The 25,634-nt window shown below is 43.5% G+C and overlaps 1 protein-coding gene across 1 annotated transcript in view; it reads left to right on the forward strand.

Moving 5' to 3' along the window:
• Positions 1-24,747, forward strand: part of RNF121 (ring finger protein 121) — a 77,324-nt gene extending 52,577 nt beyond the window's left edge. The window contains exons 4-9 of the mRNA XM_077762196.1: positions 5,269-5,423; positions 8,140-8,247; positions 11,673-11,793; positions 20,973-21,106; positions 21,615-21,716; positions 23,374-24,747. Coding sequence (XP_077618322.1) covers positions 5,269-5,423; positions 8,140-8,247; positions 11,673-11,793; positions 20,973-21,106; positions 21,615-21,716; positions 23,374-23,494 — 741 coding nt within the window. The 3' untranslated portion in view covers positions 23,495-24,747. The remainder of the gene's footprint in view (positions 1-5,268; positions 5,424-8,139; positions 8,248-11,672; positions 11,794-20,972; positions 21,107-21,614; positions 21,717-23,373) is intronic.
• Positions 24,748-25,634: the final 887 nt, after the last annotated feature.

Genomic DNA, 25,634 nt, shown 5'->3' on the forward strand with positions numbered 1-25,634 from the left:
AAGTGCACAGCCCGAAGCAGGGCTCAAACTCACAAACTGAGATCATGACCTGAGCCAAAACCAAGAGTCTGATGCTTAACTAACTGAGCCACCCAGGTGCCCTTCTGTCCATTTTTAATCAGATTGTTTGTTTTTTTGGTGTCAGTAGGTTGCCTTTTATTTTATTGATGGTTTTATTTGCTATACCAAAGTTTGTTATTTTGGTGTAGTCTAAATAGTTTAATTTTGCTTTTGTTTCTCTTGGCTGACAAGACGTATCTAGAAAAACATTTCTAAGGTCAATGTCAGAGAAATTAGTGTCTATTTTCTTTTAGGGGTTTTAATGGTTTCAGTTCTCACATGTAGGTCTTTAATCCATTTTGAGTTCATTTTTGTGTTTGGTATAAGAAAGTGGTCCAGTTTCATTTATTCTTTTGCATGTAAACTGTCTAGTTTCCCAGTGCCATTTTTTTTTAATTTCATCATTTTAAAAAAGGGTTTTTTTAATGTTTATTTTTGAGAGAAAGAGAGAGTGTGAGCAGCGGAGGGACAAAGAGAGAGAATCTGAAGCAGTCTCCAGGTTCTGAGCTGTCAGCACAGAGCCCAAAGCAGGGCTCAAAACTTATGAACTGTGAGATCATGACCTGAGCTGAAGTCTGACGCTTGAGCAACTGAGCCACCTAGGCGCCCTTTATTTTTTTAAATTTACATCCAAATTAGTTAGCATATAGTGCAGTAATGATTTCAGGAGTAGAATCCAGTGATTCATCCCCTACCTGTACCACCCAGTGCTCATCCCGACAAGTGTCTTCCTTAATGCCCTTATCTATTTAGCTTACGCCCCCACTCCCACACAACCCCTCCAGCAACCCTCAGTCTGTTCTCTATATTTAAGAGTCTCTTATGTTTTGTCCCGCTCTCTGTTTTTACATTATTTTTGTTTCTCTTATGTTCATCTGTTTTCTATCTTAAGTTCCACATGAGTGAAGTTACATGATATTTGTCTTTCTGTGACTAATTTCATTTAGCATAATACACTCTAGTTCCATCCATGTTGTTGCAAATGGCAAGATTTTATTCTTTTTGATTGCTGAATAGTACTCCACTGTGTGTGTATGTGTATATATATATACCACATTTTCTTTATCCAGTCATCTGTTGATGGACATTTGGGCTTTTTCTATACTTTGGCTATTGTCAGTAACGCTGCTATAAACATTGGGGTGCATGTGCCCCTTTGAAACCGCACACCTGTATCCTTTGGATACCCAGCACCAGTTATTGAAGAGACTGTCTTTACTCCATTGTATATTCTTGCCTCCTTTGTCATAGGTTAACTGTCCATATAAGCATGGGTTTATTTCTGTACTCTTTGTTCTGTTCTATTGATTTATGTGTCTGCTGTGCTTACTTCAGGAAAATATATACTGAAATTGGAACAATTTATGTATTTGTTTTTGTGCCAATAACATACTGTTTTGATTACTGTAGGTTTGTAGTGTATCTTAAAGCCTGGGGTTATGAAGCCTCCAGCTTTGTTTTTCTTTCTCAAGATTGCTTTGGCTATTTGATGTCTTAGCAATTCTATACAAATTCTAGTATTCTTGTTTTGTGAAAAATGGTGTTTTGTTATGGATTACACTGAATCTGTAGATTGCTTTGGGTAATATGGACATTTTAACAGTATTAATTCTTCCAATCCATGAGCATGGAATATTTTTCCATTTGCGTGTCTTCAGTTTCTTTCATCAGTGTTTTATAGTTTTCATAGTACAGGTGTTTCACCTCCTTAATTAAATTTATTCCTAGGTATTCTTTTGGTGCAATTGTAAATGGAATTTTTTATTATTTTCTCTTTCTGCTACTTCATTATTATTATATAGAAATGCAACAGATTTCTGTATATTAATTTTTATCCTGAAACTTTACTGAATATATATGTTATTTTTAACAGTTTTCTATGTATGCTATCATGTCATCTGCAAATAGTGCTGGTTTATGCTATCATGTCATCTGCAAATAGTGCTGGTTTAACTTCTTCCTTACCAATCTAGATGCCTTCTATTTCTTTTTTTTGTCTGATAGATATGGCTAGGCCTTCCAGTACTGTATTGAATAAAAGTGGCAAGAGTGGATATTCTTGTCGTGTTCCTGATCTTAAAGAGAAAGCTTTTAGTTTTTCACCAATGAGTATGATGTTGGCTGTGGGTTTGTCGTATATGGTCTTTATTATGTTGAGGTATGTTTTCTCCATCCCCACTTTGTTGAGTTTCTATCATGAATGGATATTGATTTATGTCAGATGCTTTTTCTGCATCTATTGAGATGTATGGTTTTTGTCTTTTATTTTGTTAATGTGGAATATGATTTGTGAATATTGAACCATCCTTGTATCCCCAGAATAAGCCCCATCGGATCATGGTGCACTGTCCTTTTAATCGTTGTTGAATGTGGTTGCTAATAGTTTGTTGAGAGTTTTTACATCTGTGTGCATTCAGGATATGTGCCTATAGGTGTTTTTTTGTTTGGTTGGTTGGTTGGTGGGTTTTTTATGTTTGGCTGGTTTTGTAGCACCTTTGTATGGTTTTGGTATCAAGGTAATGCTGGCCTCATAGAATGTGTTGGGAAGCTTTCCTTCCTTTTCTTTCAGATAGTTTGAGGAGGATAGGTATTAACTCATCTTTAAATGGCAGAATTCACCTGTGGATCCATCTGGTCCTGGGCTTTTGTTTTATGGGAGGTTTTTGATTACTGATTCAATTTCATTACTAGTAATTGTCCTGCTCAGATTTTCTCTTTCCGCCAGTTTCTATTTGGGAATAGTGTATGTTTCTAGGAGTTTATCCAGTTTTTCTAGATTGTCCAATTTTTTTGGTATGTAATTTTTTGTAGTGGTCTTTTAAGTTCTTTGTATTTCTGTGGTGTCAGTTTTTACTTTTCCTTTTTTGTTTCTGATTTTATTTGGGTCCTCTTTTTTTCTTGATGTGTCTGGCTAAAGGTTTATCAATTTTGTTTAATCTTTTCAAACAACCAGCTCTTGTTTCATTCATCTTTTCTATTGTTTGTTTTGTCTCTATCTCATTATAACCCTACCACTTTCAGTATGTTGATTATTTTGGTTGCCACACTGCAATCTTTGCTCTCTTATGATGACAGTCGACTTTATGCAGTTTTGATTATATGAAGCCATAATAAGACCTCTCATTTCCTGAATGCTTACTATGAATTATGCACTCTACTTGTTTTATATAAGAGCTATTATTTTGAATACTTATATTTATTACATTACTTGTATTAAATGCTTACTTTGTCGGGCCTTGTTCCAAGTAATCTCCATGAATTAATTCACTTAATCTATCCAATCTTTTGAGAGTAGATGTTGTTAATCCCATTTTACAGTTCAGAAAACTGAGGCTTATCAGGGTTAAGTGACTTGCCTAAGGTAATACAGTAAATAGCTGTATTGAGATTCATATCTAGATCTCTAATTCTAAAATCTCTGGTCATTTCAGTATATTATTCTACCTTGTTTTCATTCTTTTTTAAAAAATTTTTAATGTTTATTTTTGAAAGAGTGAGAGAGAGACAGAGTGCAAGTGCAAAACGGGTAGAGAGAGAGGGAGACACAGAATCCAAAGCAGGCTCTAGCCTCCAGGCTCTGAGCTGTCAGCAGAGTCCAAAGCAGGGCTCGTACTCGGGAATGGCAAGATCATGACTTAAGCTGAAGTCAGATGCTTAACTGACTGAGCCACCCAGATGCCCCTGTTTATTCATTCTTTAATGCTTTCTATCTGAAATTTTTAAAAATATTAATCATTAATTTAATTATTAATTGTTAATATGTCACATTTTTTTAATGTTTATTTTTGAGAGAGAGAGAGACAGAGCACAAGTGGGGGAGGGACAGAGAGAGAGACACAGAATCTGAAGCACGCTGCAGGCCCCAAGCTTTCAGCACAGAGCCCAGTGCAGGGCTCGAATTCCCCAACTACGAGATCATGACCTGAGCTGAAATTGGGACGTTCAGCCGACTGAGCCACACAGGTGTCCTTCTATTTGAACTTCTAAAAATCATCTAAAGATTGGCAGAATCATTACATCAAAGGTTTGATTTATATTTTTCTCTTACTGCTAGACTGTTAACTCCTTGAGAACAGGGTCTACGGGTCATGTTTATTTCTGCATTCCTCTTTCCATTAACTGCAAAATACTTGATTTATTTATTGAATACTGCCTTTGCTCTCCCAGGAAATCTGAGATAACAAGGCTGCTTAACAGAACCTTAGCATGTTAGAACTTGAAGGGGTTTGAAAAATCAAGTCAAGCCTTTCCCTCAAGGAGGAATAACCTTCCTAGGATGACCCAGTGAGTTGGAGGCAGACAGAACTAGAGTCTAGATCTCTTGGGCTTCTATTGGGCCATCTGGTTTAAAGGGCCTAATCCTAACCCTAAATTGCTCCCTCTCTCCGTTCCTTCTTCCTTTTCTTTCATTTTTTTTCTTTCTCTCTTTCGTGATGTGAGATGAGTAGCTTTATACACCCTTACAGTTTTAAGCCTCAGAGTTACAAAGCAAGGCAAGATTTTTTTCATTTCTTTTACACTGATGCCTAGACTTACTCCTGATTATGCCTTTGTTCAATCCAGAGTAGTAGTGGGGATAGTGGGGGATTTGACTGCCTAAGGATGTTGGTGTTACCCTATATGTAGGGGACCATTAGAGGGTTGTACACAAGGGAATGACAAGTTTAAGACTTTATATTAAAGAGGCACTTGGGTGGCTCAGTCACTTAAATCTCTGACTCTTGATCTCAGCTCCAGTCTTGATCTCAGAGTTGTGAGTTCAGGCACCACACTGGGCCACTCACTGGGTGTAGAGCCTACTTAAAAAGAAAAGAAAGGAAAAGAAAAGAAGGAAGGAAGACTATAAGTTAGAATACCATTCCAGTATTCCTGGGAATGGTATATTGGAGAGGGAGTCACTGAATGCAGGGAGATTAAACAAAGAGGTCTTTACAGTGAGGCAGGCAAGGGCTAGCAAGGGCTCACCTGGAAAGGCAAGAATATATACAACAGGAAAGAATATATACAACAGTTAAGTGAGGGATGAAAAGGAGGTGTCAGGCATGGTCCTAGGTTTCTAAGTTAGATCACTAAGAGGTGCCTCTGTCTAAAATTGGAAATCTCGGAGAGGATCAGACTGAAATGGAACACATATGATACATTCTGGACTTGTGGATCGAGCTACAGAGGGAGCTGACTAGAGCTGAAGTGCTTGTGTTTGTGTTTCAGATGGTGACCCTCTTTCAGATGTGGGTTGTTCCCCTCTATTTCACAGTGAAGCTGCACTGGTGGAGGTTCCTAGTGATCTGGATCTTGTTCTCCGCTGTCACAGCTTTTGTCACCTTCCGAGCCACCCGAAAACCTCTAGTACAAACAACCCCAAGGTGAGAGATTAGGTAGTGGGGAAGAGCTAGGTTTCTTGAAGCTAATGGGTTGGAATGCATGGGATTGGGGTGGTTTAGACTGAAAAAATTGTAACTTTTGTTTGCCAAGATTACTTGGCATGGGGCCCCACCAAAACAAGCTGATTGGGAGAACTATCCCCCCTTCACAGATTAAAAATCATTAAATATTTCCCTGTAGCTTACCTTAGAGTTTATATCAAGGTCTGTTTATATTAAAAGCAACCAAAATAAGTAAGCAAATTCTGGTGATCGTTGTGGTCTCATTTTAAATGTTTTCTTTTTGTGTGTGTGAACCCTTTTCTGATCTCTAAATTAGATTTTCTGTTGTATTCTTTTATAGGCCCTGTAGTTTTCCATCATAGAATTTATCACAAGATATTGAGTGTCTATCTCCCCCACTAAACTGTAACTATGAGATCAGGAACCACATGTATTTTGTTTGTCACTCTATATCCAGGCCCTACCTACCACAGGGTCTGGCACATAGGAGCCTACTCTGAATTTTTGTTGAATGAATGAATCTCAGCAAATGTACAATTTTTCAACAAATAATACTTCCTTCTTGGGTCACAAAGCAGCCCCTGCTTGTATTATTCTTTGTATTTTATCCAAATGCATTTCTAGATTGATCCTCCCAACCAGCTTGTGAGGTCATTTAATATCTGTACTTGACAGAAAGAGATTTTCTCATTCATTCATTCATTCAACAAGCACCTGCTATGTGTCAGGCCCTGTGCTGAGCGCTGGGGATACAGAGCTGGATAAGACATGGTCCCTGCCCTCAAGGAATTCTCGGTTTAATGGAGGAGATGGACAAGAAAGCAGCTCTTTCAGTGCAGTTGGTAAGTGCTGTGAGAGATGTGTGTACAGGTCCAGGAGAGCCGAGCAGAGGAACTAGCCAGCCTCAAAGTTGTAACTTCCTGAACCAAAGTCTTCAAAATTGCAAGTTACTCTTTTTCCCATGCATTTTATGTTCTGCTTTACTATAGGTCTTACTTTGGCCTTGTGAGTTTCATTTTACATGGTAAAATTAATCTTCAAGGTGAAGTTGGTGATCCAGAAGCTCCTCTCTGGCTATGGTAGTTTACATTAAGGGCTGTTATAGAAGATCGATGCTCTGGAGCCAGATGGATGTGGATTGGAAATCCCAGCCCTGCCAGTTGTTAATTATATGACCTATTTGGCTTCACCTTTCTGAGCCTTGAATTTTTTTATCCTTACAAATGTGATAATAATTGCTTCCTTATAAAGGGTGATATGAAGAAAAGTGTAAAAAAGCACTTTAAGAATCACTAAGTAACAAACAGAATCAAGTGGTCAGTAAAATGACTGAAAATGTGTCTGTAACATGGGAAGTTTTTTATGATGATAGCTAACATTTGATAGTGCTTTATAATTTCAAAGCACTTTCATAAACATCCACGTTTGTTCATGTAGCAGTTATTGAGCATGTATTATATACACCAGGAAATGGGCTCCATACAGTCCATTGAGGAAGGCATGATGGTTTTCCTCTGTAATACAAATAAATAAACTTCTCTTAGACTGATGATTTGACTTCCCTGGGATTACCCAGCTAATAAAACTTACTTAATCCAGATTCCACCTAAAATTCCACATCCTTTCCACTATCTCACTCCCATCTGACTAGTGTAAAACCTGGGTAATGGAGCTTTGTGTGGGTTTTGAGGTCAGGCACTGCAAAATGTTTGGGGCCTTTCCGTTGCCTGAGAACTGATCACCACTTGCTTAGCCATAGCAGGGAGGCATGGGCAGGGACCTTGAGCTTCCTCCCTGGGGCCCAATAGAGTTGGCAATAACCTGGCCTCAGGAGCCAGGCAGGCTTGAGCTGCTTATTCAAGCAAGTTGCTCTTTTGCTCCCACCTCCGATAGAGTAGTTGTTCCTGATATCAGGGACCTGCCTCCATATCATTTAAAAGGCTCTGCCACCTTCAGGGAACATCTTTCCTCTCTGAACCTGGCTGGGGTCAACCAACCCGATTTCACATTGCTTTTTGTCAGATTCTAGAGTGCACTGCTCCTCCTTCAGTAGCATTGTACGGCCCCACTTCACCCCACCCCTCACCACCATAACATACGTACATCCAATTCATATTCTTTGAATGCTTCCTTCCTAATCCCTTTTTCCTCAGAAAGAAAAATCATTTCAGAAGCAAATTCGTTAGACACCATTTCATTATTGGCCTCTGGATAGGAGCAAAGCAGTATTCAGGCTAACCATGCCCAATTGGAAAAGCCTGTAGCTGATTCTACCTCTTAATCATCTTCCCTTGAATTCTCTTTCCTGACGAGAACAACTAGCTTTCCCCACGTCTTCCCTTCTGAGCATAGTTGTAGTTGGTAGTTTTCACTTCCTTATCCAGCCAGTCTGAATTTGAGATGACATAGCTGTCTGAGGTTAGCTGTGCTCTTTGAGGCCAAAACCTCCTTTTTAGGCTCTCTTTTCTTCCCTTGGTCTGGGACCAGGAAAATAGCGCTAGCTCCCTGGTTTGTGGAGGTGTTTCTGCAATTAAAGGAGTGACCAGCTCTATTACAGTAACTGAAGTTTCTCAATAAGTCCAAGCAAAGGACCTGCTCTTTTCCACTGATGTGTGAATAAGAGTTTCTGGTAATCCAGAGGCCCCTAGGCTAGAGTTTCTGTGTCAGCTGTGCTAATATTCTCTCCTTTCTCCAGGTTGGTTTATAAGTGGTTCCTGTTGATCTATAAAATCAGCTATGCCACGGGCATTGTTGGCTACATGGCTGTCATGTTTACCCTCTTTGGTCTCAATTTATTATTCAAGTAAGTATCCTTTGCTTTTGTTTTTGCTGGTGTTTGGGGATGAGGGGCTGGTAAGGTGTACCTTTCTTCCTGGAGCAAGTCCTGGATTTTAACAAGAGGGACATGATACCCAGGATAGGAGACTTGGGCTTTGGGGAATAAGAGAAGGTAGGCCCTCCCTGATTTGAACTGGCCAAGGAAAGGAATGTCTGGACATACAGAGCTGTTAGAGTCCCAAATCATTGGTTATATTTTCCAAGAATCTATATTTTAGTGGAAAAGTATAAAAAAAAGTAAGCATAATAATGATTATAGCCAGTTACTGTTACTCCATCACTGTAACAGAGCCATTTTCCTTGTCCATGTTTGTACTGTCTGTTGCAACGTCCACTCTACCTGAGTGGTCTTATGTTCAGGGAGACCAGGAGTTGGCAAACTGTCCTGTGGGCCAAATTGGCCTACCTCCTGTTTTTTCTAAGGTAAAGATAGTTTTTACTAGAACACAGCCATACTCATTTGTTTATGCATTGTCTATGGCTGTTTTTGCAATAAAACTATAATAGAGTTTAATATTTGTAGCAGGCACTATTTGGGTCACAAACCTTAAAATGCTCTCTAGCCCTTTACACAGAACATTTTTTGTCAACCCCTGGACTAGATAGTCAAACTCATGTGACACAGTTGGCCACATCTGGCAGTAAGTTCACCCAGAAGTATACAGGGGTGGGGGTGGGGGGACAACAGAGCAGTGTCCGCGGGAGTCCTCATAGTAGTTCCAGGGCTGGAATGTGAGGGAATGAGACCACACAGATGTGTTGTGGGAACCACCCTAGTTCAAAAGCTTTCCCCCACCAGTTTTAAGAATCTCCCAGTTCAGATGTAGTGTACTAATCATATTGCTGCTTTATAACATAGCTGACATTCCACTTCTGTCAGATTTCTAGGGAAAAAACTTTTTAGAAAGTTAACCTGTGGGCATTTAATTCCCACTCCATTGTTGGGCAGCTAGGGTGTTTTTCAGTTTTGTGCACGTAACATTGTTTTGTTGCTTCCTAAGGATATATTACCAGCAGTCAGATTCTGGCTGTTACTTCATATTGTCATGAGATTTCAAAAAGATTCATGTCACTGTACAGGCCCCCTCACTCCCAGTTGAGGCAGAAGCCAAGAAATCCTGGATTCTGAGGCTGTAGGGTACAGTGAATAAGGGCAGAAGAAAGTGGAAATGTGGTTTCATGGCTGAGGTGATGGGACTGGGGGCTGTCGATCGTGAGGAATCCTAAGCCTAGGGCAGTGCACTTGAAGTTACAGATTTAGGATTCTTTCCCAAATCTGGTACACTATAGGTGGGAGTCTTTTTTTTTTCTTTTTTAAGTTTATTTATCTACTTAGAGAATGAATGAGAGCTGGGGAGGGCAGAGAAAAGGAGAAGGAGAGGATCCCAAGTGGGGCTCAAACCCATGAACCGTGAGATGACCAGAACCAAAATCTAGTGTCGGACGCTTAACTGACTGAGCCATCCTGGTGCTCCAGAAGTCTTTTTGAAACTGAAAGGAGTAAGTCCTACTTTACTTAGTGAGAAGATATCCATGGACTTCTTTCTTCCAGGGGTAGTACAGGCCGCAAGCAGTAACAGGCTCCACAAAGATTTATAAGAATTCATTGGAATAGAGCCTAACATGTCCCATCAAAGAAAACCAATGTATTTCTAGATATCTTCCTAATCTGTGTGGTTAAAAAAATAAAAATCAAGATTCTGCATTGTACTAAAGATGGCTATTCTTTAAAAAAAAATTTTTTTTAAATTTTTTTTTTTTAATGTTTTATTTATTTCTGAGAGAGAGAGAGAGGGAGAGAGAGAGACAGCGTGAGCAGGGGAGGGTCAGAGAGAGAGGGAGTCACAGACTCTGAAACAGGCTCCAGGTTCTGAGCTGGCAGTCAGCACAGAGCCCGACGCGGGGCTCGAACCCACTAACCGCGAGATCATGACCTAAGCGAAAGTCGGACGCTTAACCGACTAAGCCATCCAGGTGCCCCTAAAAAAAAATTTTTGTAATGTTTATTTTTGAGAGAGAGAGAGAGAGAGAGAGGGAGAGAGAGCAAGAGTGGGTGGAGGGGCAGAGAGAGAGAGGGAAACACAGAATTTGAAGCAGATTCTGTGATTACAGAGCCGGATGTGGGGCCCTAACTCACAAACCACGAGATCATGACCTGAGCCGAAGTCGGACGCTTAACTGACTGAGCCACCCAGGTGCCCCAATAGGTCCCAATATGTCTGTTCTTTTAATTAGTTCTTTTTATTTGCATAAACTATACCAGGAAGAAAACAAAATTGAGAAGCTTAACCATTTTTATGCTACTAATCAGGTTAATTGGTATAAGATCATGATGTCTAGTTAGTAGGTTAAATATTACATGATTCATGAACAAACAGCTTTTTAAGATAAATATAATTTATAACTTTCAGTGAACATATACAGTTCCTGGTACAAATATTTTAACAAAGGTTGTTTTCTATAATAAACATTTAAAGACTGAAGGTTGCAAATTATTAGTCCTTGGAATTATTAAAACAAACCTCCTAATATTCAGGCAAGATCATTGTCCTTCTTAGTAAGTAGACTTGGACCAAAATTTAACTTTGATGACATGATAGAGAATATTAATAGATACAACCTAGAATTTTATGGTAACTAGAATGTATGTATTTACTAACTGACTAACTTTATTTCTAAAGCTGTGGATGGCAAACTTTTTGTGAAAAGGGCCAAATTATGTTTTAGGCTTTGTGGACAAAAAACAAAGTCTAGGATAATATGTAGTATAACAAGAGGGGAAACTCTTCCCTTGCCCTACCTTGTTTGATGGATGGGCTGTCTCAGATGGTAGGCATGCCCACTTGCCATCAGATGAGACATTCTCAGAAGGAGAGGCCTTACAAGGGGGTGTGTGGCCACTGGGATCATTTTCACTCTGTGCTCCATTGACAGCCCAGATCCTGGTGTGCCCTTGCTCAGTCATTTCAACTTAGGCAGCTGGCTGGCGGTGAGGTAACTTGGTGAGTTGCCAACTTCCTGACTGAAATTCCACTAGTTGGTGTCCAGTGATTGCCAACAGTAGAGTCCTCAACATGTAGGTATCAACCAGAGTGGACCCTAGGCAGCTGCAAGGCATGGTTGCCAGTTGGAGGAGACAGGCACTGGGAACAGAGTGGGGAAGAGGGGCAGTAGGGAATACCTTTGTAGCTCACAGTGCTAGCTTGCTCAGATGGTGCCAACAGGCCATATAAAAACAGGTAGCAGGCTGGATTTGATCTTAGTTTACCAATATTTGTTTTAGCCCTTAAGGCCTACAACTTTAGTTGCTGCCTTATGTGCCCCACAGTCGTAATCCAAAGCAGTTGTTGCTTAGGGCAGGCCTTATAAACTGTGCTGCTTCCCTTACAGGATCAAACCAGAAGATGCCATGGACTTTGGCATTTCTCTCCTCTTCTATGGCCTCTACTATGGAGTCCTTGAGCGAGACTTTGCAGAAATGTGTGCAGACTACATGGCGTCTACCATAGGTGTAAGTTCACATGGGCTTTGTTTTTTCTTTTTTTTTTTAGAGAGAACGCGCGCACACACACACACACATGGGGGAGGGGCAAAGAGAGAGGGAAAGAGAATCCCAAGCAGGCCCTGCACTGTCCTTGCAGACTCCAACACTGGGGCTTGATCTCACAAACCATGAGGTCATGACCTGAGCTGAAATCAGGAACAGATCTTAACTGATTGAGCCACCCATTATACTGCCTCCTGCCACCTCCAGAGAGTTCAGGATAGTATCACTTGTTTGATGAAAGAGATAAACCATAAAAAAAAAATCTTTCAAGATATAAATAGTATGGAATGTAGATTCCTTCCTTAAAATTTGGAAAGTCAGATCTCAGTTGTACCCTGGAATTTTTAACTTTAGAACCATTTTAGGAAAGAAGCACTTTACCATTCAGGAAGTTAACATTCTTTTAATAGATATTTGTTTAATGCTTCCTATATGCCCGGGCACTGGACNCACCCAGGCGCCCCGGCACTGGACTTCTATAAGCTGGAATTACAAAGGTATACATGGTCCTTGCCCAAATGGAATTTATACCCTAGTGACAGAGATGGGTATTAAAATATTAAACACACAATATAAAATTATAACTTCAATAAATACTATGAAGGAAAGGTTCATAATGCTGTGAACAAATGCAGTAGTGACATTTGACCTAGTCTCAGGGCTCAGAGATGGCCTCCTTGAAGAAGTGACTATTGAGCTAATGTGTAGGTGTTAACTAGATGAAGTGGGAAGTGATGTGAGGGGCAGCTTCACCAAGAGACCTGGTGGGAGAATTTCTCACTAGGGTGGAGAGTGCCTCAGGCACCAGCTCTTGCCTCATAAACCCACATGTCTCTCAGTACCTCTAATAGCACAAGAACATAAGGATCAAACAGTGACATTAAACTTTATTAAAAGGTTGGGGTTGATAGCAGGAAGATAGACATGAGTTTGAATGACGTTAATCTGACGTAGCAGGGAACCTACTCTCCCAGGCTTTCAGACCCTGCCGCATCCAACTCTCAGCCTACCTCTGTGTATCAGGTGCCCTCTTAGCACCCACCAGCTAGAATCTACATCTAGACAACCACTATCCTCCAAGTGGCTATCCCTAGAGCCTGTGTTCTGACGAAAATATGCCTATACCTCAGGCCAACCTTCTGAATCCTGCTTTCTTTTATGACCATCCACATCTTCCCTAGGTAATTGATAACTGAGACTGCCTGTTCCTTTCAGAGGAGCTACTGTGTCTAGCTCCTGTCCAACATTCCTGTCAGAATGTGACCTTGCTGACCTCAACATTAGTAACAGTTTAAATTTCCGTAGGCCCCCATCTCTGGGGGCAGGGAGCAGGTCATAGGAAGACTAGCATGGCTTGTGACAGTACTGGATGAGTCACCAGAGTTCTCTCATTCATAATTTCCCCATAGCAAATGTTGTAGAGACTTAGTGGCAGGTTTTTTGCTAGGGCTCATGATGCCAACAGATTAGACTAGGCAGGGATATGGCAGAAGGGACTCCCAACTCCAATGTGGGATAAAGCGATAGACTACACTACCTTTACAGTTCTTTTCACCCTGAGAATTCCAGGACTCTCCTATTTCTGCCCCAGTCTTTAGTCAAGTGGGCTGTGGTCTGTTTAGGAACACCTAGCCCCCTGAGCCACAGCAACCTGAATTTCAAGAATATCCCTGGCCTTGAAGCCAGAACTTGATCAATGGTTTGAGGAAGGCAGTTTGAGAAAGCTAGGAAATTCTGGCCTTCCACGCATTTGTTAGCCAATTCATTCTTTCATTTATTCAAGAAACAGTTATTTGTCAACCATTTACAGTGTGCCAAGTATGACCAAGTGCAGCTTTACTAGCACCACCACTGCTCACTTCCAAGTAGCAGCCCTAGTCATTTTTTTTAAATTGTGGTAAAATACACATGAAATTTACCATCTAATCATTTTTAAGTCTAAAATTCAGTGGCATTAACTACATTTACATTGTTTTGCAACCATTACTACATCTATCTATAGAACTCTTCGTTTCGCAAAACTGAAGCTCTGTACCCTTTTAAATAATAACTCCACAGTCCCTCTTCCCCACAGGCCCTGGCAACAACCATTTTACTTTCTGCTTCTATAAATCTGACCACTCTAGGTGTACCTCATGTAAATGGACTCATGCAGTATTTGACCTTTGTGATGGCTTATTTCACATAGCATAATGTCCTCAATGCTCACCCATGTTGTTGCATGTGTCAGAGTTTTCTCCCCTTTTCAGGCTGAATAATACTCCATTGTGTACCTCAGTTTTTTAAAGACTAAATAAATGTGTGTGTGTAGCCACTAAGATAAAAAATTCCATTGTGTGTCTGTGCCACATTCCCAGTCCCAGTTGTTAGTTGTTTTCATAGCCTTTGGTACATTCTGTGATCACAGCTTCAATCCCAGAGAGTCATAGTTGACTTTGGGGTTGTTCTGCCTGTCAGGTCAGGAACTATGCTGACTCATCTTTTGGTCCCCGTTGAGAGTGGTTTGACTTACAAAGATCTGTGTTTAATTAATTTCAGGCTTCCTAGAAATGAAACCATGAGGTTTACAATTGTATTAACATGTATTCTCAATTCCTTTTTACTATTCTATACTACTCTGTTGAGTGCAGAACAGCTATTTTGCCTCACATGGAGAAATTGTGGTATGAACTAAAGTAACTCTGTGTCAAGGAAACTTTGGATGGTGTTTTTTTTGTTTTGTTTTGGTTTGTTTTTTTGGGGTTTTTTTCCTCCCCCCCCAAGCTGGTCACTGTGAAGTCATAAGCTTGTGATAACCAGTCATTATAGTTTCCATTCATACCCAAAAGTCATGTTGGGGTAGAGAATGGAGCATTGTGAAATAAGCAAGCCTGTTTTTCTCTGGCTCGAAAGAGAGAACTGTTGGGCAGCCAGGTTAGTGGCACATTATTTCTGCTCCATTAGGCCATGAGTCCTGCTTCACACTTTCTTTGTTCTCAAGAAGTTCCTGTGCCCCAGACAACATTCATTAGGACAGGACTAGCTGCCCATTCATCTGTCCTTCTGAAGTAGTGGAAAGAGCTAGGGGGTTAGAGCCAGACTTGGTTTCAAATTCTAATCCACTTTTAATTAGCTATGTACTCTTGAGCAAGTTACTTTTACCTCTCTGATCTTGTTTTCTCAGATGTAATCGTATTACTAGACATAAAGAATTGTAAGGAACAAACAGGTTAATGTAAAGCATTTTGCAGAGTAACCTAGCCCATGGCATGTAATAGAGGATGATGATGGTAGCTATCATTTATCCAGTGTATCTACTGTACACTAGTGCTTGCTAGAAAGCTACTTATTTTATATGTGTAATCACCTGGAGCAGAGAGACAAATAGAATTTGTCTTTGTATCTTCATTACCCAACCCACAGATCAAGACACAGAACGAACAAATCCTAAATCACCAGCATACACCAGTTTTCTCTTGGATGCCATCTATTGTGTGAAGTCCTCTCAGACCACTCTGTCACATGGAATCTCTTCTGTAACACTGAGAAATGGATATTTTATTCAGTTTTTCAACAAGTTTGAACTGACCAGGCACCAGCTCAGCTCTACCCCCAGCTCTCTCTGACTTCAGGCAAGGCTCTCTTCCTCCATGCCCATCAGTCTCCTCACCTGTCAAGAAGCAGTCAGACTGGAAGAGCTCATAGAGCTTTCATAGCACACACATTCTTTGATATTCACTGGTGTGGTATCCAACTCCTATTCATTTCTTGAGCCCTTGCTACGTGCAAGCTTTGTGCTGGGTTTTCTCACATATTTGCACCCATCTTTCCTCCTTCCCTCCAGTTACAGTGGAGAAAACAGTCTTTTCTCCCATCACAAGCCAGCTGTGCCTACACTGTGGATTCCATACCCTCTTCCCTTCTCAGGGACCCATTTTGCTATCAACTTCCTTTCTCACCCGTGACTTCAATTTCTCCTTCTCTGCTAGGCTCTTCCTATTAACCTTTTAAACGTTCTTTTTCAAAAACATCCTTTCTTTGACCTACTTTCTCCACTAGCAACTGACCCATTTCCTGTCTTCTTTTGATTGCTTTCCACATACTCCTTAGTTCATTCTTATCTTGCCTCCGCTCAAACCCTTCCTCTGAAATGGCCTTTTTATTCAGGTCACCAGTGACTTTGTGTCACTAATTGTGACCTCAGCACCCATCAGCACAGTTGACTCAGCCACTCTGTCCTCCTTTTTTTTACAAATAGTTTATTGTCAATTTGGTTTCCATATAACACCCAGTGCTCATCCCCACAAGTGCCCCCCTCCATGCCCATCTCCCCCCTCCCCCCCACAACCATCAGTCCTCAGTTTTTGTCAGTATTCCAGAGTCTCTCATGGTTTACCTCTCTCCCTTTCCCCCACCATTTCCCCCCTTCTCCCCCATGGTCCTCCGTTAAGTTCCTCCTAATCCTCCTATACGTGCAAACATATGATATTTGTCCTTCTCTGCCTGACTTATTTTGCTCAGCATAACACCCTCAAGGTCCATCCATGTTGCTACACGAGGCCAGATTGCATTCTTTCTCATTGCCATGTAGTATTCCATCGTATAGATAAACCACATCTTCTTGATCCATTCGTCCGCTGATGGACACTTATGGCTCTTTCCATGTTTTGGCTGTTGTTGAGAGTGCTGCTATGAACCACTCTGTCCTTCTTAAAAGGATCTTTTCTCCTTGGCTTTTGTGATGCATCCCTATCCTGCTTTTCCTTGAGTGTCCTCTGTAGCTTGTCCTCCCCTGGAATGTCACTGTTCTCCTGAGCTCATACCTAAGGCATCTCTGCACTTGACCTAGGCATTCCCCTTTTCTCTTTCAACACCTTTCTGTACCTCTAATCCAGCACTTTTCTCAGTATTGTATCTTTAGTCTTCTGCTATCTTTTTGGCGTCACCAGTGTGTCCACTCTCAATTTTTACTGCCGTCAAATTAGCCCAGACCGTCACCTTAGCACAGCCGTCAAATTAGCCCAGACCGTCACCTTAGCACAGGTCTCCAGCATCCGTTGCTTTTAAAGAATTGTCATTGTTGGGGCGCCTGGGTGGCTCAGTCGGTTGAGTGTCCAACTTCGGCTCGGGTCATGATCTTGCAATTCATGGGTTCGAGCCCCGTGTCAGGCTCTGTGCTGACAGCTCGGAGCCTGGAGCCTGCTTCGGATTCTGTGTCTCCCTCTCTCTCTGACCCTCTCCCCACTCACACTGTTTCTGTCTCTCTCAAAAATAAATCATTAAAAAATTTAAAAAAAATTGTCATTGTCCCTTAGCTGGCCTCTGGATCCATGTTGGTCTCCTCCATTTTTCACGCAGGAGACAGAGTAATCTTAAAAATTTGAGTCTGATCAGATACTTTACATGACTTTCCATTTCAAGTCCAGAATTCTTCAGGTGGCCAAGAAGGTGTCACAGTTTTCCTCTTTCTCACAACTCTAGCCGCATTGGGTTCGTTTTAGTTTCTCAAGTGTACTGGGCTCCTTTCCGCCTCAAGGCCTCTTCCCTCTTCTGCCTTTCTTCCTCCTAATGCCCACCACCCATTACCTCTCAGCCTTAAATGTCACTCCCTCACAGAAGCCTCCTCACATGACCTAGGGCTAGTTAGGAACCTCTTTCTTATCCCTTTACTGCCTTTATAATTCTTGTTTTAGCCTACTTAATAATTCTTGTTTTCTATAAATATTTATTTAAAAAATTTTTAAGTTTACTTATTTTGAGAGAGATAGCACGCGGGGTGGGACAGAGAGAGGGAGAGAGAGAATCTCAAGCAGGCTCTGCACTGTCAGCATGAAGCCTGATGCGAGGCTTGAACCCACAAATCGCAAGATCATGACCTGACCTGAAATCAGGAGTCCGCCACTTAACTGACTGAGCCAACCAGGTATCCCGGTATTTATTTTTTAAATGTCATTCTCATTGTTGTAGGTTCCATGAGGACAGAGGCCAGAGGCCAGGTCTGTGTTCTTCCAGCATTATATCTCCAGGATATAATGGTCCAGTGGCTGATACTTTAGTAGGTACCCAGTATATTTTGATGGAAGGAGGGAAGGGTTTGGATGGCTTGCTCAAGTTCATTAAGATAGTAAGTGACAGAAGACTGCAGTTAGGTCTGTCTAACCCTAATAAACCATTGGTTCCCTTCAGCCTGATCTACCAAAGGATCAGACTCTTGAGGTTAAACTAAAATCTGCCTCCCTGAATTTTACCCAGCTCCACTTCAGTGCCTCCTGATACATTCTCCTGTGTGGTCTCCGTGGGCCATGAGGGTGCTGGGCCTTCCTGGTTTGACAGCTTACCTCATGGCTTTGTTGAAACACTAGGATTTGACCCTGCCTGCCTGTTGCCACATTAGCCTTATGGGAAGAACTCCAGAAATGAGGGGTCTAAGACAGGTACTTTCCTGACCTTCCCTCTTTCTGTCTTCACCACATCCAAGTTCCCTTTGATCCTTCATCCTTTTTTTTTTTTTGATAGAGAAAAAGAGAAGTGCCAGTGTCAACACAGAAGGGGCAGACAGAGAGGGAAAGAGAATCCCAACCAGGCTCCACACTGCCAGCACAGAGCCTAATGTGGGCCTGAACCCACAAAACTGTGAGATCATGACCTAAGCTGAAACCAGGAGTAGGTCGGACGCTTAACTGGCTGAGCCACGCAGGCACCCTGATCCTGCATTCTTGGCCCCAGTGTCGTGGGGGCAGAACTCTGGGGTGATTTGAAGTTAAGCTCTTCCTCAGAGCTCTAAACCATCTCCTGAGTTGTAGCATTCTTAGTTCTCTTATTGCCTATGCTGTGGGCCAGAGTGAATGGCCATATTCCTATGCTAAGTAATTGTACAAGGACTCAGTGCCAAGCTGAACCCAGACCTCTTGGTCTCTCATCTCTCTGTTTAGTTGATGTGCCTAGAAATTCTAAGCCAGAACACATTTCAGAGACATCAACCTGTGAAGCTTTGGGGAAGTGTTTCTCAAAAGTGCCCCCCAACACTAACATTCTGAGATTCCAGCTTTTGAGAGTTGTGCAGTTCATGGATTCCTACAGGTTTGGTCCTGCCTTCTAACTCTAGCTTATCCTTTTCCACTGCCTTTTGTACTCTCGATAAAAAAATTGGAACCATTCGGATAACTAGCCTTCAGCAAGCTAAGTAGCTGATCATTCTGCAGCTAATATTCTGCAGATGTTATGGGACACCTTGGATGGAACTTGGTAAGAGTCAGAGGGTCTGGGTTCTAGTACCCTCTTGTTTCTTAACCTCTTCTGGGCTTTGGTTTCCCCAGTGTTTGGGCTGCTCTGATAGTCTGTGATAATAAGTGTACTCACCTTGAGCTACATCAGAAAGTTTTACAAGAGAGTGAGCTGGGAGTGAAGACAGAAAGCTCTATATTCATGGACTCTTAGGGGCAGTGCGTTATCTCTGCTTTCTACCCTTGAGGATTCTTGGGTTCGAATAGCAAGCCTGATGGCTGACAGAGGCTACTCCTCAGGAGAGCAGCTTGGAGTGAGGAAGCCTCCATGTTGAGCGCATGTTCTGGCAGGCACCTGGTGTCACCCTCTCCTCTCTCACCCAGCCTCGGGGCTTTGACTTTTTCAGAAGACAGTTGTTTGGAAACAGAAGAAAAAGAGAGTGAACTCAAGGACATACAAATGGCTAGGTGTAGTAAATCAACCTTATAGGTCCAGATGAATTGTAATAAACCCCAAAGGCTTTTTCATAGTCCATTACAGAGTCTCGCAAATGTTTAAAAGTTCTGGAGATTTGTTGCACAATGTGAATATACTGAACACTAATGAACTTTAGTTCAGGCTTCAGTTGACTCGCTGCCTGTTCAGTCAGTCCCTTGAGTGTGTACTAAATTTATTTAGGCATTCTCCTATTCTGAATCATGCATGGTTACTTCCATTTCTTTGCTTGTTTTTATTATGTTATGGTATTATTTATGGTGGTAAAATATATGTAACTTAAAATTCACTATTTTAGCTATTTTTAAGTGTACAGTTCAGTGCATTAATTACATCCACAGTGTTGTGCAACTATCACCACTATTTCCAAAATTTTTCATCACCCCAAACAGAAATTCAGTGCCCATTAAGCAATAACTCCCAATTCCCTTCCCCCAGCCCCTGTCCACCTCTAACATGCATTCTGTCTCTCTGAATTTGCCTGTTCTAGATATTTTATCATATATATGGAATCATAATATTTGTCCTTTGGTGTCTGACATTTCACTTAGGGTGTTTTCAAGGTTCATGCCTATTGTAGGATGGATCAAAACTTCATTATTTTTATGACTTCTGAATAATATTCCGTATTGTGCATACACCACATTTTGTTTTATCCATTCATTTTTCGATGGACACTTGGATGGTTTCCCCCTTTTGGCTATTGTGAATAACGCTGCCTTGAGTGTTGGCTTACAAGTGTGTGTTTAGTCTTTTCATTTTTGGGGGGTACATACATGTAAGAGTGGAATTACTGTTTAAGTGGTAATTCTGTTTAACTTTTTAAGGAATTGCAAAACTCTTCTTTAATTATAAATAATACTTACAGTAATATCTATATACGTGAGGCTTTTTTGATATTTTTACTTCTTTACCTTACTTGAAGTGACATCAGTGGGCTAAAGGGCATGGCAGTTTGAGACATCATGCCAAATGCTGTCCAAAAGGATTAAGCCTCTTTTGCTGCTGCCACCAGTGTCTGGGAATGCCCTTGTCACCATTCCAACATTGCACCAAAAGTAGTTGACTGTTCTCAGTCTTAAAGAAGAGATATTGTCCATCTCTGATTGAAGCATAGTCTGACCCCAGAGTGGCTTACCTGACACCGCTCCAGATCACCCGCCCTGAGTCCTCCTACCTCCCGATTGCCTTGTGTCTGATACTGACTAGCCCAGTATTCAGGTGCTATTAGATCTGACTTCCCAGCCTGTCCCTGGTGTCCCTTTCTCCCTATCCACTTAGCAAAAGATGAGGGGAGTTTGGCATATAAAAGATGTTCTCTAGCTGTGGGACCTTCCCTTGGCACTTTACCTCCTCTTCAGAAGATCTGAATCCTCTGTGGTACCTTCCTCCTTGGGCTAATTCTCACACCTTTCCTGTCTTTTCCTTCTGTTCTTCTTTCCCAGTTCTACAGCGAATCAGGCATGCCTACGAAACATCTCTCGGACAGTGTGTGTGCCGTGTGTGGGCAGCAGATCTTTGTGGATGTCAGTGAAGAGGGCATCATCGAGAACACGTATAGGCTGTCTTGCAATCATGTGTATCCTGTCTGGAGCCCCGGGGCCACATCTCTCTTGCCACATGGCATTCCAGTCAGGGAGTATGACCCTGGCATACTGTCCAGACATTAAAGTGTGAGTCACAAGAGGGCAGACATTTGGGTGGTGGTCTCTGCTAGAGAAGCTGACACCCAGGAGTGGAAATCACAGCCTCCCTCACTCTTTCCCACTGCTGTGGGCCACCTGTGTAAACAGTGTGTGTAGCCTGGCTGGATCAGAAAGGAGCCTGAAGCTGCACTAGTCTCCCCGTATTTATTATGTGCTTACTAAATGCCCATTCTGTACCACGTATTCTTTCCGTTTTGCCCCATTACAACCCTGTAACATACAGATTGAGAGGAAACAGGATCAAAGAGAAAGGATGCGTCCAAGATTATACAGCTAAGAGGTGAAGCCAAGATTTGAACCTTTCTCCAGAGCTAATGCATGGGCACGGGGCTCCAGTGCCATCCCGGCTGCCCACCATTTCCCTTAACCAGTGGTACTCAGATTCCACGAGTTCTGCATCCGTGGCTGGTGCATTGTGGGAAAGAAGCAGACATGTCCCTACTGCAAAGAGAAGGTGGATCTCAAGAGGATGTTCAGCAACCCGTATCCTTTGTTTGGGTTCTTCTTGGGCATGGGCAGTGGGAAGAAAGTGCTGGCCAGCACTCTCCATTTGTGTCCTCCCGTGGCCTTTCCTCCTGCCCCCAACCTGGTACATACCCACCATTCCACTTGGCTCATGGTCTAGGGAAGTAGGGGGTGGAACATGGGACAGGACTAGCAGCTCAGATTTTCATCATAGTTCTAGACCCCCCAACAGTAAATTGATGGCAGTAGCAGCCCACTTACTGTTTGCTTACTGTGTGGCTGGCACTTCAGCAAAATGCTTTGCTCATTTATCTCATTTGATTCTGTGGCAACTTGATGACCTTCCTCATTTTACAAATGAAATGGTTTAGAGGTTGAATAACCTACTCAAAGTTATACAGCTAATGAGTGATGCCTTACCTGTGACATGTGGGGCTAGAGACTGGCTCTGTGCCTCTGTAGGGCCTGCAGAATACAAGGATGGCTGAGGGGCTCCTTGTTCCCATCCACTTTCAGCATGGGACCACTGCTTCTCTGAGCTACATTCTGTACCCTATCGGACCTCCCCACTTTGCCCTCACCTTCCTCTTCCTCCCCATCGCCTGTCTGTTGGAAATTGCCAGCTACTACTCTGCCACCCCCTGCCCCTCACTTCTCCTGGGATCCAGGGACCCAGCTTTCTCTCCTCTCTTCCCCTGGCTGCGTGCTCTCTCGCTCATGCTCGCTCGCTCACTCTCTCTCTCGCTCTCTCTCTCTCTCTCCAGCTCACTCACTTACTCTCTTCCCTCTCTTTCTCTCCCTCTCTCCCTGCCAGGGTTCCCTGTCCCCTGGTCACGGGCTGGGCTGGGCAGGGACCACTGCATTCCCACACAGCACATTCCCATAGCCCCTGAACAGGAGGCTCTGGCCTGTCCTTGTAAGGTTTCTTGTTTGGTTATTCCAGGGTCTAGTTCAGGAACAGTTAAGTGAAACAGTTAAGTGAAACTGTTCAGGAACAGTTAAGTTGTGGGTTCCCCCACAGTGTCATGATGTTCATTCTCTGCTTCCCCCAGAGATGAATTCCCATACTTCCTCTCTAGATGTCTTGCCCATCATTTAGTTATAAAGTGAAAGGAGTGGAACTCATCTCTGGGGCCGCTTGGCCTCATGGTGTTCAGGGTGGGTGGGGATTCCTTAGAGCCTCTGCCCAGGGTTATCCCATGACTAACTTGGGATAACCCTCTCTTCCAACTCTGTCCCAGACTCATCCCCTTCCTTGCCCTAGAAAACCTTCCACTGTGGATATTACAGGAACCTTTAGGGTTACCTCATCCCACTGCCCACCCCCCTGCAGCCATTGGCACAGATGCACTTACAGCAGTCTCAAACTGTGTACTTTTACACGAATGGGCCCATCTTTAAGAAGGTGTTACATGGAAAGCCCCTCTCTGCATGTTGGTCTTCGCTTAGTTTCGCCTCTACTCTTCTCCCATGTCTGTCCCATCTTCTACACTGGTTCCCTCTCCTTCTCCTATTCTCTGGGTTCAGCCCTTCTAACATGGAGAAGCTGGCTGGGGCTTCCTCTCATTGTAGGCTCATTTCTATGGAGCAGCTGAAAGTGTGGGCAGACCCTCTCACCCATCCCCTAGTCCAGCCTTAGCAGCTCTTACACATAGCCTCTTTAACGCACTGACAGCTGGGAGAGGCCTCACGTCATGTACGGGCAACTGCTGGATTGGCTTCGATACTTGGTAGCCTGGCAGCCTGTCATCATTGGCCTGGTGCAAGGCATCAACTACATCCTGGGCCTGGAGTAGTCAGGAAGAAGAGCATCCACCCACTATGGACCTCAGGGCACTCTCCTCCCTGCCCTCCAAGACCTCCTGGGTGGGAAAGACTCAAAGGGGCAATTGGGCCACTCAGGACCCCTCCGGCTGTGTCCGGGCTGGGGAGGGAGATGATGGAGAACCAGCCAGTGGGGCTGTCAGCAGTGGGGGCTTTTTAAAAGAAAACTATTTTGATGAATATATTTAAAAACCTTTTTTATTGTGGAGCATAGGAATTGCCCCAACTCCTCCAGGCCTTACCCTCCTTGCTTGAGCAGGGTGGGAGCAGAGCCACACATTTTTGGTTTAAAGGAGCCTTCTCTGGCTGAAGCCTCAGCTGACCCCACCGCCATCTTTCCTTCCTTCTGTGGGGCTCCAGCCTAGTTCGCTCATTGTGGGAGAGCTCATGGGCTTTGCCGGATGCCACAGATGTGCACTGAAGGGTGAGGTGTCTTCCCTCTTCCCTGTCTGGGCCTGGGATTGGTATTGTGTCTGACTCTGTCTTCCCTTGTCCAGGACCCATAGACTGGTTGAGGCAAGTGGAACCTTGTGACTTCTCTAGTGAGGGAAGCCCTGGGGCCTCATAATCCATTGAGGATGTGTTTGGGGACAACCAGAAACAGCAGCAGCTTGGGTAACCTGCCCCTAAGCTGGGCTGTACTCGGCCAAGAACAGAGCCTATCCATATGTAGTGGGGCCACGGGGACTGCTGTTGGCAGCAGTGATTGAAGGCCCCTTATGTGAGCAGACCCTTCAGCCTGGAAGTGGTGACACGTGCCAAAGGCTGCCCTCCCACATCACTCACTTCCTTCCCTGAAAGTCTGAGTGAGAGAGTGTGTGCGTCTGTGTGTAACAGAGGGACTATGACAGTTAAGACTCCCTGTCGTCAGCGTTCCCTTGAAGCGGCCAGGGGATTCCCAGCCCAGGGAGTGTCCCTCTGTCAGCATCCATGGGTCCTGGCTGGGCCTCGTAACACCTGGGCCTCGTAACAGGGGTGGTGGTGAGTGGGAAGAGAAGAGGGCAAGGCCCAGGCAAGTGTGGGTTCTAAAAAGAGGTTCCAAGTAGGCCCCAGCTCTGGCCTTAGGAGTTTTGAAGGAAGTGGGAGGGTAAACGTGGGCCCTCAGCACTGGGTTCCTAGGGAAGATGGCCCAGCTGGGCCTTCATCTTCAAGCGCAACAAGAGCCAAGCAGGATCTTGTCACTCCATTCTGAATAAAGCTCTGTGAGCTGGGTTGGAAAGCTGAACATCCATCTTGCTTTATTCTTCCCTGGGGTCCCTGGGAGTACCTTGCCTTTGCTCCCTTTTGCTATTCCCATTTGAGAGCTGGATCCTAGGGGTAGTTGGCCCCACCCCTTATCCCTGGGAATGGTGTGATGCCAGGCTGCTGTCCTGTGGCAGAAGGGCCCTGGGGCGTCACTGGGTGACTCTCTTCCTCACCTCCTGAGGTCAGTGCCTTGCTACTGGTACCTCTTCTCATGAGCCACTCTCAACTTTGGCTTCTCTCACCCAGCTGTAGTTTCGCATAGTCCCCCACAGCTCATGCTGGTGGGCCCATTTGAAGGGTTCAGGGATCATTCTTTCACTTTTGTTCCGGTACACTTCAGGCTCATGTGAGAAGCCAAGACCAGGCTGTCCAAGGCTCTTTTTTCATACATCAGAAAGCCTGAATCCCATGACCTCCCAGTGGCCCAAGTCTTATCTTGGTTCCACTCTAAAGAGTCCTGTCTCCTCTTTCTCTCATACTCCACACACCTCCCAAAGGACTACCTCAGAAGCCCCAAGCAGCCTTGCCTCCTGACCTAATGGCTGGAGATAGGGCACTCCCAGGGAAGAGTTTCATGACGCATCTTCTAAACCTAGCTCTGTCTCCTGGCCTCCCTGGCTCTGTTCTGGGCATTCTATCACAGAGAACACAGAGACTGCAAACCTCAGACACTTGGGTCTTGTCCTTCATGCTTGATCACTAGTCCTGGTCTTTCTGCCTCCGCAGACACTGGCAAGACCCTGATAGTGGGTGCCTCCTCCAGTTTTTCATCTCAGGTACCTCACCTCACCTCACCTCACCTCACCTCACCTCACCTCACCTCACCCTAGTCCTGGCGCCCTGCCCCAGCTCCATTTGTCCCGTCAG

The sequence above is a fragment of the Crocuta crocuta genome, unplaced genomic scaffold (genome assembly GCF_008692635.1).
Source record: "Crocuta crocuta isolate KB4526 unplaced genomic scaffold, BGI_CrCroc_1.0 scaffold306, whole genome shotgun sequence".
Lineage (NCBI taxonomy): Eukaryota > Metazoa > Chordata > Mammalia > Carnivora > Hyaenidae > Crocuta > Crocuta crocuta.